Source organism: Lupinus angustifolius, chromosome LG04, assembly GCF_001865875.1.
Source record: "Lupinus angustifolius cultivar Tanjil chromosome LG04, LupAngTanjil_v1.0, whole genome shotgun sequence".
NCBI lineage: Eukaryota > Viridiplantae > Streptophyta > Magnoliopsida > Fabales > Fabaceae > Lupinus > Lupinus angustifolius.
In genome coordinates this window covers 2,487,997-2,505,870 of record NC_032012.1, presented here as the reverse complement: position 1 = coordinate 2,505,870, position 17,874 = coordinate 2,487,997, and the positions used below count along the sequence as shown (strand labels likewise).

Sequence of the window (17,874 nt, the reverse complement as noted above, 5' to 3'; positions counted from 1 at the left end):
GCATTTCTACCTCTCCAGGAGAATGTGACAAACTTCTGTAACTATATAATTCTATTAGATCACCCATGTATCCTTCAAGGTACTAAAATGGAGGATAAAATATCTCCTCATACCATGAGATAAGTTATCTCCTCCAACCACTAAAATTTTGGCATGTGTCAGTACACATGTTTATCCATTATAAGTAACTTCACTTTTAATTAGAAGCCTTTGTTCCTATCTAATAAGCTACAAATTGAATCACATGATGATACCAATGTTATGTCCTCAACATGTGATGCAAATCTCAAAGCTCATAATGCTTTTCAATCCTAACCTCCGGGTAGGTCCAATTCCTTGAACATAAAAAATAGTAACCTCAAGTCAAAATAACTCATTATAGTTACAAAATAATGGACTCATTAGATAGAGTTATTATTGTTGCAGATCCTCATGCTCTAAAAACAAAATTTTAATTATTTGATCACTGCATAAAACCTATAAGCAGCATATTAATTAGCTCATGGGCCTGACTCACTTGAGCACTTCCATTGAAATTTTTGGCAGCATTTGATATAGTAAGCTTTTTTGTCTTTAGACACTTTCCGCCATCAATAATCAATGCTTTCTGAGAGCAACTTGGCCAAGTTGACCATGTTTGATCAGCATCACTTTGATAGTAGAATCTGAGTTTGCATTCCACTTACTTAGAATCACATGCTCATTGGGTCAGAAACTCAGAAATTAGGCAAAATCACAGTCATCTTTTTATCTTTTTAGCCAATCCAGTTCTTCCTTCTTTTTTTGGTGGCAAAGTGAAGATTGAGCTCTTAATACTATATTTGCTTGGCCTGGAAAAAAATTATTGAATATTGGCTAAAAGAAAAAGATGATGAAAAGACTTTCTTGAGCCAAGCAAAAAAAGATGTGGCTAAAGATTATCTTGAAGAAATGGAGAATTTCTAGCCAAGTAAAAGGAAGTGGCTATGTTGAAACTAACATTAATGCACTTTTCCCTTTAGCCACATAATCTTCAAGAGCTTTGGCTATAAATAGGAGTGTTCCATGCCATTGTAAGACACAACAAATACTTAGCTTAATGCATATTCTCTCTTCTTGTTCTCTTGTTCTAATTGTGTGAGAAATAATTGAGTGAGAGTGAAATTGGGTGTACTTGGGTTTTGAGAAGTGAGTGAAACACTTGTAGTTCTTTTTTATCATAGTGGAATAATCCTTGTTGCTCTTCAGCTGTGGACGTAGGCAAATTGTCGAACCACATTAAATTCTCGGTGTCATTTTCTCCATGGGTCTTCCGCTCCAACAAACTGGTATCAGAGCTCGTAGAGCTCTTGCATGCTTAGCCGTACGATCTAAAAGAGAATTCTTAGTATGCTCTGTGTTTACAGCATTGTCTGATCTTATACATCAGAAAAGAATTGTTCTTGTTACTAGAAATGTATAATAGTATGAAAGTGCATGTCTAGGAAAGTTATGTCTTAGGAAAGACCTAGTATTTAAGTGTGTCTGTTAAGACCCACCTCTCTTTCCTGCGAACTTTCCTGGTGTATGTTCACGGACTACGATATTGTTCCGGTATACGGCTATCATACGAGTGCTAAATTTGATTTGGAGAAATTTAATGGAGAAAATGATTTCAACCTATGGCGATTGAAGATGAAAGCTCTACTAGTTCATCAAGGCTTGGGCAAAGCCTTGGAAGGTAGAAACAAGTTACCATAGAGTCTGACCGAGGACGAAAAGGATGAAAACCTGGAAAAGCACACAGTGCAATTTTGTTGTGCTTGGGAGATGAAGTTCTACGAGAAGTGTCAAATGAAACTACAACTGCTTCATTATGGTTGAAGCTAGAAAGCCTATAGATGACGAAGTCACACACCAACAGGCTGCATTTTAAGAAAAGAATATATACTCTTCAAATGTAGGAAGGAAAGCTCATAAAAGATAATATGGATGAATTTAACAAAATTATTTTTGATCTAAAGAATATTGATGTTAAAATTGAAGATGAAGACCAAGCAATTCTTCTACTATGTTCCCTTCCAAGTTCTTATGAGCACTTCATCGACACCATGATGTATGGTCGAGAAGATCTGACCTTAAACGAAGTAAAGGCGGCGTTGCACTCGAAAGAACTGAAGAAAAGAATATCATATTCGAGATCGAAAGGCTCAGGTGATAGTCTATTTGTTAGAGGAAGAACAAAGAGGCGAAAACAATTTGATGAAAGAGGGAAATCTAGGTCTAAGTCTAAAGTAAAACCTAGAAAGTATAAATGCTTTTATTGTCACAAGGAGGGGCATGTAAGAAAGAATTGACCAGAGCGCAAAGGCAAGGAAAAGATTTATGAATATGAAGATGCAGCTGTAGTAAATGATTATGATAGTGCAGATGCACTAATAGTCTTAGAGCACGATTCAAAAGATGAATGGATACTTGATTCTGGATGCTCATATCACATGTGTCCCATTAAAGATTGATTTTCAACTTACCAACCCTTAGATGGGGGCAAGGTCATTTTGGGAAATAATGCTCCTTGCAAGGTCATTGTCATCGACACAATTAGAATCAAGATGTTCGATGGAATCGTAAGGACGTTAACAGATGTAAGGCATGTTTCAGAATTGAAGAAAAATCTGATTTCCTTGGGAACACTAGAGTCAAAAGGTTATAGCTACAAAGGTGAAGGTGAAGCTATAAGAATATCTAAATGTGTTATGGTTGTAATGAAAGGAAAGAAAGAAAATAGTCTTTATATGTTACAAGAAAACACAATCACGGGTGTTTTTGATGTCTCCTCAACATCTGATTCTGATTCTGATGGCATCTAAGAATGGGTCATGTCAGTGAAAGAGGTCTAGTCGAGTTGGCCAAACAAAGATTACTATGCGGTCAACAAGTTGGGAAGGTAGACTTTTGTGAATACTGTGTTTTCGGAAAGGAATGTCGGATAAAATTCAATGATGCAGTTCATTGAACAAGATGCACGTTGGATTATGTACATTCTGACTTGTGGGGTCCTTCCCAAGTACCTTTTCATGGTGGTAGCAGATACATGTTATCATTCATTGATGATTATTCAAGGAAGGTATGGATCTTCATTTTGAAACACAAAAGTGAAGCATCTTTCAAGTTCAAACAGTGGAAAACCTTGATCGAAAAACAAACCAGGAGAAAGATCAAGAGACTGAGAACTGACAATGGTCTAGAGTTCTGCAGCAGAGAATTCAGAAATTTTTGCAAGGATCATGGTATTGTCAGACATTATACCGTGAGGCACATTCTACAACAAAATGGACTTGCAGAACGAATGAACATAACCTTACTTGAAAGGACAAGATGTATGTTGTCAAATGCTGGATTGCCAAAAGAATTTTGGGCGGAAGCTGTCAGTACAGCTTGTTACTTGATCAACAAATGTCCATCAACGACCATTAGTTTTAAAACCCCGGAAGAGATGTGGTGGGGTATTCCAACAAATTATGAAAATTTGAGAATATTTGGTTGTCCTGCATATGCTCATAACAAAGAATGAAAACTTGATTCAAGAGCATTGAAATGCATTTTTCTTGGATATCCTGCTGGTGTGAAAGGATATAAGTTATGGTGGTCAGAAAAAAGAAAATGTATTATTAGTAGAGATGTTACTTTTAATGAAGCTGAAATGCGAAAGCCTCATACAGAGTCATCAAGTGAAAATGAAGATCCTAATATCTTGGAAAAGGTGGAGTTTGAGGTGGAGCCAACAAAAGAAAAAACACTTGATCAAGAAGAAGAAGTCCATGATGCATGTACTGATAATGATATCTCCCAATTACAATATTATCAGTTGGCTAGGGACAGGCAAAGGAGAAATATAAAACCTCCAGAAAAGTATGGCTATGCTGATCTGGTGTCAAACGCTCTAAATGTTGCTGATGATATCAGTAATTGTGAACCAGAATCATATGAAGAAGCTATCAACAACAAAGAAGCTTCCAAATGGATTTCTTCATAAGAATCACACATGGGTTCTTGTGAAGCGGTCGAAGGCTCAAAAGATTGTTGGATGCAAATGGGTCTTCAAGAAGAAGGAAGGAATCCCTGGAGTTGAAGATGCAAGATTCAAGGCGCGATTAGTGGCCAAAGGTTTTACACAAAGAGAAGGAATTGATTTCAATGAAGTTTTCTCCCCTGTGGTAAAACAAAACATAGCTCTATTCGCAACCTACTTGCAATTGTAGCTCACTTTGATCTAGAACTTGAGCAACTAGATGTCAAAACGACATTCTTGCATGGTGAGTTGGAGGAACAAATCTAAATGAAACAACTTGAAGGATTTGAAGTTCAAGGGATGCAAGATCATCTTTGCTTGCTGAAGAAATCTTTATATGGCTTAAAACAATCTTCCAAGCAATGATATCAACGATTTGACACCTTCATGCTTGAAAATGGATATTCCAGAAGTGAACATGATAGTTGCGTCTACTACAAGAAGCATGCAAATAAGTCATTCATATATTTGCTTTTATATATTGATGACATGTTGATCGCATGTAAGAACAACTTAGACATTAGAAACTTAAAAGCTCATTTTAGCTCAGAGTTTGAAATGAAGGACTTGGGAGCTGGAAAGAAAATTCTGTGAATGGAGATTTAGAGGGATAGAAAAGAGGGGACACTCTTTCTATCACAAAAGAAGTACATTGAGAAATTGTTGGAATGCTTTGACATGCAAAATGCTAAACTAGTCACTACTCCATTGGCGACTCATTTCAAACTTTCAATGGCCTTGTGTTCACAAATTGAGAATGAAAAAAATGAGATGTCAAGTGTACCTTATGCTAGTGCGGTTGACAGTCTCATGTATGCCATGGTGTGCACTAGACCAGATATTGCACATGCAGTAAGTGTGGTAAGTAGATATATGGCAAATCCTGGTAAAGTTCATTGGAAGGTTGTGAAGTGGATTATGCGTTAATTGAAAGGTACCACAAATATAGGGCTTTCGTATGGTAAAGTCAAAGATGTTGGAAACAAGATCACTGGATATGTTGACTCGGATTATGCTGGAGATCTAGATAAGCGAAGATCGCTCACCGGATATGTCTTTACACTGTGTGGTTGTACTATTAGTTGGAAAGCAACACTACAATCAATTGTTGCTTTGTCTACAAATTAGGTAGAGTACATCGCAGTAACAAAAGCTGTAAAGGAAGCCATTTGGGAGAAAGATTTGATTGAAGAGTTGGGTATACAACTCAAAGAAACAACCATCTATTGTGATAGTCAAAGTGTTATACATCTAACTAAGAATCCAATGTATCATGAAAGAACTAAGCATATTGATGTTCGGATGCACTTTATCAGAGACATAGTGGAGAAAGAAGTTGTTAGAGTGGAGAAAATACCCACTGCAAATAACCTCGCGAACATGATGACGAAACTAGTTCCAACTACCAAGTTCAGACATTGTCTGAACTTGATTAATGGTCAGAATCTCTAGTGAGCCTGAAGAAGAGTAGCAAGATAATAACTATGATACTCTTTTAGCCAAGGTGGAGATTTATTGAATATTGGCTAAAAGAAAAAGATGATGAAAAGACTTTCTTGAGCCAAGCAAGAAAAGAAGTGGCTAAAGATCATCTTGTAGTTCTTTTTTATCATAGTGACATAATCCTTGTTGCTCTTTAGCTGTGGACGTAGGCAAATTGCTGAACCACATTAAATTTTCGGTGTCATTTTCTCTATTATATTTTCTCCATGGGTCTTCTGCTCCAACAATAATTTATATATATATATTGTGAACCACATATATACTCAACTAAGACAATCATATTCGAGTTGAGTTGGGTAGGACCATTATGAGCGAAAAATCTCCCCCTACCAAGTATCATAAGACTATATTAGAATAATAGAAATATATAATTACATCCAACACAACAACCAAGCCTTTACTCCTAGGTGATATCGGCTAATAGAAATGCACTCACTATTATTTTCACAAATTAGAAGGGAAGCTTGATCAAATTGTTATTATCTTGTGATAAGAATGTTATAGGCGTGAGCCGTGAAATTAGCATATTGCAAATAGAAAATTGCCTATCAAACCATAGCAAAAGCTTTATAGCTCCATGTTGCCCCTTATGCTTTTTTTTGAAGTTAACAATCAAGTAATTTTTTTATCTTTTCAACTTATATAAACTACGGAACGATTTTTTTTTATGTAGAAAAAGCTTAATTTTAGCCTAAGGAAGGTTTGTTATGTAAATATTAACAAATTATTAGTAAAATACTAACAAATACAATCTATCTATCTATAGATTATGTTAGAACTTGGTTTGTTAGAAACCATTAGTAGGAATTTTTTGGGGTGAAATCTAAAAATTTATCATGTTTTACATAGAAGAATTTTGAAAAAACAACTCACAAGTATCACATTGAATGATGGAGGAACTTCCAAAAAACCTCATGTTATAAATAGAGGTTTCATCCTCTTATTACAACTCGCCCTAAGTTGAATGCGTTTTCATTCAACGTTTTCTTTCTCCACTCATATTTTACGTCGATGCATTTCCGGCAAACTTCCCCCCCTCCCTTTCTTTCCGTGGCACTAAGAATTGGCACAGACAGTCAAATTGTAGGAAGTTCGAGAACTGATACTAGTAGTCAGTATTGTGGGAAAAGAATTGACACAAATAGTCATATTATGGGTAGAATTAGTATTGGTAGCCATATTGTGGTGGATGTATTCGAGATTGGTTCTTAGAGTGCAGTAAACATTCGATAACAAAGATGTGAGTTGTTTTATCCTGGAGACAACGTGGTTGATAGTCTACTTGCACATTTTGGGCAGTGCCATGGAATGTCTTAAAGAGAGCGACTTGGTCGTGACTTAGTCAATAAGTATTATTTCATGTCATTTAGAATTGTTGCAAGCTACGATAAAAATAATTTGAAGACGTTTCTACTACAATGACATTTGTAGATAATATTAGTGGCTGAACCGCTTTGACATGAACAAACCATTTCGGTTTAATGAGACAAATTTCAAATGGTGGTAACATAAGATGAAATTTTTCATATGAGAAAAATTATCCATGTTCTGAAAACTGATATCCCAATGTTGCCGAAAAAAGCCGAAAAAGAGAAAAATGATAAACTAGCTATTGAAATAGCTCTCTGGAATGAAAATAATTACTTATGTAAGAATTTTATTCTGAATGGGTTATCCGATGATTACTATAGCTCATACAAGTCTTCCAAATTAATTTGGTATGCACTTGAGAGAAAAACATGTTACTGAGGAAAATGAGACTAAAAAGTATATATGTTGTTAGAAATTACCTCAAGTATCATATGATTGATGATAAATCAGTAGAGTCTAAGTCCAATGAGATATATAGAATTGTTCATGAAATCATTTCTGATGGTATACACCTAGAGAGTTAAACTTGTAAAGCCTTTGAATGTGTATTCATTGGATATGGTGTAAACAACAAGACATACATGTTTTATGACCTCAATGCAAAAGTAATCATTGAGTCTAACGATGTTGACTTCAATAAAGAGAAATTCCTTTTTAAATTGAGGAATAGTAGGGGCACATCAACTAGTCATATACTTGTGATTAGAGATAATGATAAAAAATGAATGGTTTGAAATAGAACCTAGAAAAACTAAGAGAACAAGAACTACTAGAGAGTATAAACTTGATTATATGGTCTATATATTGGAGGAGAATCCATCAACTTTCCAAGGAGTTTTGACTTCTTTGTATGCTGATTTGAGGCAAGAAGTCATAAATGATGAGATGGACTATCCACATTCTAACAAGAAATAGACTATTTTAGCTTAATCCACTATGGAAGTTGAGATGATAGCACTAGCAACAGCTAGTGAAGAAGGAAATTGGCTGAAAATCTTGCTTGTAGAGATTTCCCATGGGAAAAACTGATACTAGATGTGTTGATCCATTGTGATAGTACCGTGACTATTACAAAAATTGAGAACTATTTTTGTAACGGTAAGAAACGACAAATTCGTCATAAGCACATCACTATTAGAGAGTTACTCTCTACGTGAGTTGTTAGAGTGTATCATGTACGCACTAAGAATAATTTAGCAGATCCTTTGACGGAAAGACCAGCTAGAGAGAAAATCCATAATACTTCTAAGAGTATGAGACTGTTGCCCTTAGAACAAGGATCTCTCATGATGGTAACCCGACCTAACTGATTGGAGATCCCAAAAAATAGGTTCAATGAGTAATAACAAGTTATGAAATGATATGAGAATAAACATGCTATAAACTTATGAGAAGTATGATTTCTGCAGCATATGTAAGGATGAGTTAAACTCTTAATGAGATCTATACTCCAATTGGAGTGAAGTACCTAGGCTAGAGGAATACTGTTGATAGACTCACCTATGTGAATGTAGAAGTGAAGGTCACTTCCTATGAAATTTTGGGACATAATTTTCTATAGCATTCACTATACTTGGATAGACGTGCATGACCTTTGACACACAGACTTTACAGAATACACATTTAAAAAGGTTGTGTGGTTTGATGTTGGATATAGAGTTCAAGACTATGAGTTACTCGAGTAAAATCTGGATGCTACTCACTATGCAAAGGTTCAAGTCGCATAACACCTTTTTTTATGCACAATCTTCTTGAGACGACAGAAATTCTCGGAAATTGATTTTTAGTTTCAAGTGAGGGATTCTTGAAACTTGGTTTGTTGGAGTCATTAGTGAGAACTTTTAGGTGTGAAATCTAAAAAATTCTTAAGTCCCACATAGAAGAATTCTGAAAAAACAACTCGCAAGTCTCACATTGGATGGTGGAGGAACTTGGAAAAAACTCCTTGTTATAAATAGAGGTTTCCTCCCTTCATTATAACTCGCCCCAAGTTGAATGCATTTTCATTCAACTTTTTCTTTCTCCCTCATATTTTCCGCTGAGACATTTCCGACAAACTTCTTCATCTTTCTTTCTGTGACACTAAGAATTGGCACAAGCAGCCAAATCGTGGGAAGTTCGAGAATTGATATTGGTAGTCATCATTGTGGGAAAAGAATTGGCACAAATAATCATATTGTGGGTATTTTGAGAATTGGCACTGGTAGCCATATTGTGATGAGTGTATTAGAAATTGGTTCTTCCTGTGCACTACCACAAAACATCTTAAAGAGAACGACATGGTCGTAACTTAGTCAATAAATATTATGTCGTGTCATTTAAAATTGTTGGAAGTTACAGTAATAAAAGATTTCACTGCTAGAAAGTTTCTCTAAAAATATGAACAAAGATTGTCACTCAGTTTTCTTGTTGTTGCATTATGATCTTGTTAGTATTTATTTTGCTGCTGTAGGACAACTTTCAAGTGCTCGTGCTTGAGCCTCTCACTACCCGAAAAAAATTGTGTTTCTTTGTTTTATTTCTTCAAAAAGATAGGTATCCCATCTTTGTTATATAATTTTATTGTACAAATAAGAGTCTTTTACATTTTATAACCCAAAGCCTAAGACGATTCGCTCATTCAAAGGTCCAACAAATTGTGACGAATGTATAGTTGTTGCTAACTACATCTTTGCAAATGAAGCAACTTTCAACTTTAGAAATTATATATATATAGAAAAAATGTATACGCTCGTAAAAATATTACATTATCATTATATTATTTATTATTTATATATAACTATTATTGACTCTTTTAAATATAAGTAATGCAAATGAAATAAATAATTTATTGTTTGTGTATAAATTTTTATACCGATAATATATATATTATACTTTAAGATAGGGATCACCTGTCCCAACTTGGTGTCCTCATTCCTGTTCCGTTCCACTCATATATTGATATATGAAATTAATATATTATTTTAATAAAATAAAAATAAATTGAGGTGTTATTTTTAACTGATTGACGAACACTGATTAGTTAGGAATATGAGACAAGAATTTTTATGGGATAGAAGATCTCATTGCTTACACTTTATATATATATATACAAGCTAAGCTTCTCGCCACTTTCATTCTAGATTTGATCAAATCTTGAGAAATATAAACCATACACTTTTCCCTTTTATCCTTCTTTCAATCTCTCAAAATATTTAGGACAAATCTTAACAACTTTTACGGACTAACCTTTACAGCAACGATGCTTTAAGCTTGCTTAGCTATCACCATGCAAAAAGATTATTCCTCTACATGTTGGTTTGGCCGACATGTTCAAGGATTCGAATCACTCATAATCATTTCGTACTGTAAAGTTGGTTGAAAGAGATAGACGTGCATATAAAGTTGGTTAAGTTTATTTTGGCAAGCGTAAAAGATATAAATTTCGGTAAAGTTCTCCTATTGGCATTTAAACTCCATAAGTGACTCTAGTTGTATGGCTATGGGATGCAAAATTTGCTTTCTTCGGTACATACTATTTGGTATAAAAACAAGAGTAATGTTACTTATGTACCATTTGTTTTGATGTAATTTTAGTGTGATCTTTTTCATCCGCCAATAATATATCACCGTACCAATACATGTGATTTTTGAAATGTTCATGACTTATATAATTGGTTATCAAATAAAAAACTTTTATATTAAAAATACATCAATACTAAAATTGCTTTTGAGACGATTAGGGTTTCACATGATTTTAGTATATTTGTTCTTTTTTGACTTTTTTTTTAATGTGAGCATAACAGTCAATCCAATCACTTGGTTTAAAGCAACTCGATTGAATTTTCAGCAGCTTAAAGCGAAATGACTAACTATCTGATTTTCTACTCTTTACGAAGTCAAACTGACCGATCCGATTCAAACAACATTATTTAATTGTACTTCATTAATTAAAATTGAATCATTTCACAGTTAGTTAGTTTCACAATCAGTGAGTCAATTTGTTAGTTGAAGTATAAGAAAATGTATACAAGGAACAATCATGTAATCAGTCAGTTGAGTTTAAAGCATTTTGCTTCATCAAATTTCTTTTGTATCTCTCAGTTCTTCTGAGATTGCTTTCTCAGCAAGCAATGTGCTTTCAACCATTCTTGGTGACCAAGTATCACCATTTCCTCTATCGAAAACTTTCTTACAATGACCACTCAAAATACATATAGAAGTTTAAAATAAAAACTCTAGCTAAAACACAATTCAAAGTTCATTTTTTTCTCCATCTGCTCATCATGGCATCTATATCAAGTTTCATATATAGGCACATGCTTATTTCTTGTTACTAGATTATTGTTTATGAATTGTATGGGAAAATGAAACCCTGAAGTTGAACTACAAATACAGTAAGAACTTACAAATATGATTTGAAATGGGAAAAAAGGACCTGAAAAATGGTATATACAACTACATGTCCACATATGTGGCCGGGTCCAAAGGTATAACACTAGCTGGAAAATCTGATCTTTGCCCAACCAGAGAGTAATATGCAAGAATGTGAGCTGGATGCTCAACAGTTACAGGCTCATCCGGATTATTATTGACTGTCACATGCCTAGAAGGAATCAACTCGATATTCCAAAAGGGGCGAGCCATTGCCAAAAGGTCACGTCCAGCATATCGAGATGCACCATACCCTTGCACCCAAAAGTACCTAAGAGAAGTGAGTTGAGTGACAGCAACAGCTAGTGCGCGCTCACTAAAAAAGGAACACCCTCTCATTTCAAGTTTCTGAAGATTAGGACAGCCCCTAGAGAACTCCAAAAGCCCTGCATCAGATTCCCCTACGAAACCAAGCAGCATCCATCTCACACGTTGGCTGTATTTTCCGATGTAACCAAGACCAGTATCAGTCAAACCCCCAGGTCGGAGATATAGAGCAAATCTTTCAAGCTTGTCACAGCCTGTCAGTAAAGCCCTCACTCCATTGTCAAGGGGCAAATCATTTATTTCCTCTACATGATCGAGCAAGACAAGACGAAAATCATTAAGATATCTCAAGTGTGTACCAATCTGTTCCAAAGCTGCATTTGTAATATCAGATACATAAACAGCCAAATATTCAAGTTTTGGACAGCCTTGTGACAAAGCAATTAATCCTCTCTGGGAAACAACACCTTCTTCGTCCTCCATTCCCTGATCATCATCACCTCGCTCGATCCTAAGCCTTTTTAGCTTCCTACAATAGCGAGCTAGAACTTCTAATCCTCTATCTCCAATTACATTCCTTGTCTGTCCATCAGAGAAGATATCAGTCTACACAAAAAATATTTCAAAAGCAGTTCTGGTAATGCAAAATATCTATAATGTTATCTCATAATATCTACACCCATTTCAATTGGTTTTATTGCCTTACACTTCAGTCTTCACGTTTCCTTTTGTTAGAAAACTCCAAATCAATATATGCAAGCTTATTTGTGATTGTATACTATATATGTGCAATATGCACACATATATAGAAATAGAGATGTAGACAGGTTAATTTAGAAATTTTATGAGCAAAAGCTCTGAAGTTACCTCAAGGACTTCCAAATTTGGGCACCTTTGGATCAACACACAATGGTCCTCTGTATCCAACATCGCATAGAGGAGATCCAACTTTTTTAACACAGCCGCATACATGAGCACTATTGGCAACTCATTCTTTCCAATATATGTTAAACCCAATCGACATAACTTTGCTGGTAATGATACAGCAGAGTACCTTTCTGGTTCCTCATTGTAAGCACCTCCACAAAATTCTTCTAGAGCAGATGCATATCGGAAGAAGATCTTAAGATCTAAGATTTCACAATCAGTAATTCTCACAGCGACTAAGTTGGGGCAGTTTTTAGCTAGAAGTTCAAGGTCCTGAATTATGACTTCAGCAATATCTGTCAAGTAAAAATTCAATGTCTCAAGAACTGTATTATTTAAAGCAAGCTCGTGCAACCATTGACCATCATGCTCAACAATTGAGCTTTCCTCCAAAACCAAGACCCTCAAATTCCTGCCAGAAAGTAAAATTTACATTCAGAAGTGCACTAATTTATAACTGCAGTTAAATGTTCCAACTCCCAAGAAACAATGACTCAGATCAATGTAGTTTTAAATTCTAATACCTCTAATTTTCCTCCCTGTAAATAAACATGTCTATCTTGATGTGAAATTTTAACCAAACTTATTCAAAAGTTGCAGCTCAAATATAGCAAAATATCACATTGATTTAAAGTGCAATTGATGGAACAGATGACATCATATGAGGCTTAGGATGAGCAGCAATCTTTTCAAAGGTACATATTTTATGTTAATTTTAAAGCACTGATTACTAAGGTGGAGACACCAACAAAATATATAGTCACACCAAAAAGGCCACATAACATAAGCAATATGCAATAAATAAATAGAGATTAATATCTCGCATTATACAAGAAAATCAAGAAAATAGAAGGAATAAAACCACATGATGAAAGGATGAAGTTGTACAGTTTTCCCCCTTTATTGAATTATTATGAAGTACAGACTTCCCCTTTATACGTATAGCAACACTGACATCAGTGTTTATGTTCCTCAACTTAACAATTTACAAACTGTTCATAAACTTCAGAGTATGAGTCAGATCCTCTCCAATTACTAAAGAAAATCTCAGTCCTTTAATTAATTATGTAAAAATAATGGCAACTACTACATCCGTCCTTTAAATTATTTTCTATTTTGAAGCTGGTCCTATCAGTTTTTTATTGTCTCAAATAAGTCTTCTACATTATTTTCTATTTTCAAATTAGTCCTTTTATTTTTTCCAAATTGGTCCTATAATTTTTTATTCCGTTAAATTTGTAGCCTAAAAATCTACTTTTTTAATAGTGCAGTTTTGCAAAACTACAAGATGGATTTTGTAGATCTTTATATCCTGAACCTAATGATACCAAAATTGTGAATTTTAGTTGAGAATTTAGAGAGTTGTGAAAAAAATTATTGATAAGACCAAAATGAAACAAAAGAAGTTATAGGATCAAATTAAAAACAATAAATAACTTAGAACCAATCCAATAGTTTTGCCTAAAATATTGAATTTAATTTTGGTTACAACATAGTTGACCTTCAAATGAGGGAAACTGACAAGAAATAAAAGAAGGATGAAGATCATCTCCATATTGAGACTACAACTTATAAGAAAATGATCAACTCAAGTTTAGTTAATAGAAATAGGCAATTCATATTCTTTAAACTCGCTCTACTAATAATCAAAATCTCTATCAATTTGAAGGATTGCTTTGCAGCTAAAGTTGCATTACATTTATTAATTACTATAATTGTAGTTGTGATGTAGTGGCAATACATTACACTCAAGGTTTTAAATTGTTGCCAATTGCCACAATGTCATTTTGAAGACTTCCCAAATATTAATGTTGCAGCTTCAATTACAGTAACTGATCCAGATTTTAAACCTTGGTTAGACTACTAAAACCACAGTATCAAAGTCACAAACGTAGTAAGCTGCAATTTTAGCAACTTTTTACCAGTTATGCGATTTAGGTATGCTATTGGACAACAAAGTTGTTGTATACTTGTATGAATGCAACCACTTATGCCTGATGATTAGTAAAAAGGTAAAAACCATCGTGGTTGTTGGAGAGAGGGAAAACACGTTTAAAATTGTGACAAAATTTGTAACTGGCAAAAAAACGCAATAATACTCTTTCACTTATTGGAGGCAAAATGTAACTGCCGTGTGCCACTTTATCATATTTTGGGGGAAAATTATAAGAGAAATGACAATATCTAGCATGGAGTCCTCTTCCTCAAGAATAAGTCAATGGCAAAACACAATTTCCTAGGGGGGAAACAACAAAACCCTCCCTACCAACAGATCTGGAACTGCAACATGATAATAACATTAAAAGCATAGACATGGAAGAACAACTAGCAAAATGAACAATAATGGTCGGTGCTACACATTAAACGGGTAAATCACCAAATTTGGTCAGTGAAAGGCATTAGGCTATTAAGTCCCTTACCGTTAGTTTGGGAAACCTTCTATTTCCTTTCATTACTCTCCAAATTAATCATTTTCGAAGTATCTTATCCTTGATTTTTACAATTCCGGGAGACCGGAACTAACATGATAGATATTTTGAATATTCAGCTACAAAAATACTACTGTAGTGTCAAAGACTAAATTACCCGGTATCATCAAGGGTAAATAAGTATAATTAATTGGCAATTTTTTTAGTATAAAGATAAGGAACTAATTAATTTCGGATGAATGATTGTTTATCTCAATAAGTATTATATAAATGTGTATAATAAATAATCCAAAGTCTGATTTGATATTCAATAAGTTTTACACTACTAAACTAACATTTTCCAACCAATTAGCCATTTAATCCAAAGTAACATAAACCAGTTCTATATATTCCTACTAAATCCTCTCACTAAATTCTCCTAGTCACAAGAAAATGACACATTTTACTTATAAATCAATATTAATAGGAGAATAAGTAGGAGATGAGATGGGGATCACATGTCGTCGTTCATGTCTCACTTGGTGTACCAAACTAATCAGAAAACTTCATTCATTTAAAAAGAAAAATTATAAAAACAAAAATTAATATTTTTTTAATATTATTTTGTGAAGTTTAATTGATCCGAGACGAGACAGAGAGATTAATTGATCCAAGACAGAGATAAGAAAATTATTGAAATATGATCATTATCCCCGTATGAAATGTAATAAAAAGATGTATCATTTTCCAACTGAACTAATTATTAACTAAACAAGTATGACATAAAAATCTAACCAATCACAATAAAGTACCTGCAAAAGCGGCCAATGAAAGAAAGTCCATGAGTAGAAAAACCGGAACACTTGTCGAGCTTAAGAGTGAGGAGCACGTGACCACGTGTCCGCGCAAGAAGCTCGAGATCCGAATCCCTAACAATCATTCGTCTAAAATGAAGACTCCTTATGCAATCAAAGTGCTGCGAAATCTCTCTCACCCAAGGACTCACGTGACCACCCCAATCCTCCGGTATCAAGTTAAACATTGCCGCCCTCGGCTTTCCCTTCAGTTTCAGCGACTCTAGGTGAGGGAAGCGCCGGCGGAGGCGTTCCGGCGTGGTGGTGTAACAGAGCGCGATGGTAACATGTTTTCGCGTTAGAGAATCAAGCTCATACCACCGCCGGCATACTTGTGAAACGGCGTCGCGGTCCTTAGGATCGTTGATATAAGGAATGACGCAGTCGAGGATTAAGTCTATCCTCATCACGTTACCGTCGTAATTCATTATGAAAGATAAAATTGATTATTCGAAAATCGATTATTGAAAACGAGATTTTTTTTTATAGCGGAAGAGATGAAGAAGAGTACATGAGAGATTTTTTGTGAAGTAGGAGAAGGGGAGGAAGATGATAAAATTATGAGTGTTTGTGTGAATGTAGAGAGTAGAGAGAAAATGGTAGGACCAGTGACCTACGTTATTAGGACTCTAAGGGTAAAGTGGAAAAGGAAAACAATGATGAAAACGACAAGAATTTCTCCAACCTCCCTCCACTCATGTAGTATGTGATTGTGACTTTGATGAACAGTTAAACACGTCAAACTTGGAGCGTTTTTCTGTTATTCTAAGGTGGAAGGGATTTGAAGAATAAAAATTCTTCTAGATCTTTTTTATATGTCTATTTTTGATAAACAAATAAAAAATTAAGATCATTTATATGTTCTTCTACTAGTTAGTAACCACTAAATAATATTTTCTTGACATAAATAATCATAATATGTAGAGATAAGAAAAAAGATTGTTGAAAAATACATGTATAGTTATGGGAGAATCGATTGACAACGAATGAGAATGGGTGAGAGAGAGAAATAGGAAAGTTAGATCGCTTTATAAGTATGTTGGACATGTGGTTTCATCCAAAGGTTTTTTCAAAGTGAAGAGATTTAGTAGACATATTTTTATCATAGAAGAAAAATTTAAACGATATAATATTACGCTTTGTTCACTTTAAGAATGTTATTGACTATTTGATTCTCAACAGAAATTTGTCAATTTTAAGTTGGTACTTATAAAATTATGTCAATAATGCATAATTGCAAGATTTGATAAAAGGATGGGTGATCACATGGATGATCTTAAAAGATAGAAAGTTGAGAGGATGTAGAATTCAGTCAAGCAAAACCCTAATGGTCAAATTTGGATTGCTACATTTACAATTTGGGTCAATATTGTAACGTTTGATAAAAGGACATAGGTCACGTTGATGATGTTAAAAGATAAAAGGTTGAGAGGCTGCAGAATTTGGTGGAACAAAATCTAAGAGTCCATGTGAGTTGCATTTTAGTGATGAATGAACAAAAATATAGAATACTTCAAACTCATTTTATAAGCTTATTCATAGCTTCTAAGTCTTTTATTTAGATTTCTTCCACTTTAAAATTCAATTCACAAATGAAACAAAAGATTGTTTTGGTGTTTTCACACTCTTGTTCACACAAAAATGTGTTCCTCTAATTTTCATCCATTCAGAAAGAAGCCAAAAATACTTTGATGTTGGGATAGGTACTGCATTATAGGATATATCAGTTAAAATCAATGTTATGAAACATGAATTGCACATCAAATCATAATTTTGATGTTAGATATAACTAGTTTAAACAATTAATTCGTCTAACCAGATGGTTTAATATATAATTGATAATTTTTATTGTAAATATATAAATGTAAAATTTTATATGATCAATAATTATGTATAATTATATTGGGTTAACTTCTCTATTCTTTTTTGAAACGAAGTAAAACAAAATATTAGAGCAACGTTCTGTTTTTTTAAATTTTAAGTGAATTGTCTGATATTTTGTCCGATGTAAAAACAAAACGTTGCTCTAATATTTTGTTTTACTTCAGTTCAAAAAAGAATGGAGAAGTTAACCCAATATAATTATACATAATTATTGATC

At 34.2% G+C, this 17,874-nt stretch overlaps 1 protein-coding gene across 1 annotated transcript; it reads right to left on the bottom strand.

Annotated features, from left to right (window-relative positions):
- On the bottom strand, positions 11,185 to 16,459 carry LOC109345083 (coronatine-insensitive protein 1-like). The gene is made up of 3 exons (XM_019583862.1): positions 15,732 to 16,459; positions 12,452 to 12,923; positions 11,185 to 12,166 (listed from the first exon to the last, which is right to left on the bottom strand). The coding sequence occupies exons 1-3, from the start codon at positions 16,199 to 16,201 to the stop codon at positions 11,342 to 11,344; spliced, it is 1,767 nt and encodes a 588-aa protein (XP_019439407.1). The 5' UTR covers positions 16,202 to 16,459; the 3' UTR covers positions 11,185 to 11,341.

Excerpts from the sequence above, each read along its gene's own strand:
- LOC109345083 (XM_019583862.1), bottom strand. The coding sequence starts at position 16,201 with ATGAATTACGACGGTAACGTGATGAGGATAGACTTAATCCTCGACTGC. Across the intron at positions 12,924-15,731 it reads TTCATTGGCCGCTTTTGCAG|GAATTTGAGGGTCTTGGTTT; the intron begins GTACTTTATTGT and ends ACTTTCTGGCAG. Across the intron at positions 12,167-12,451 it reads CAAATTTGGAAGTCCTTGAG|ACAAGGAATGTAATTGGAGA; the intron begins GTAACTTCAGAG and ends TCTGATGGACAG.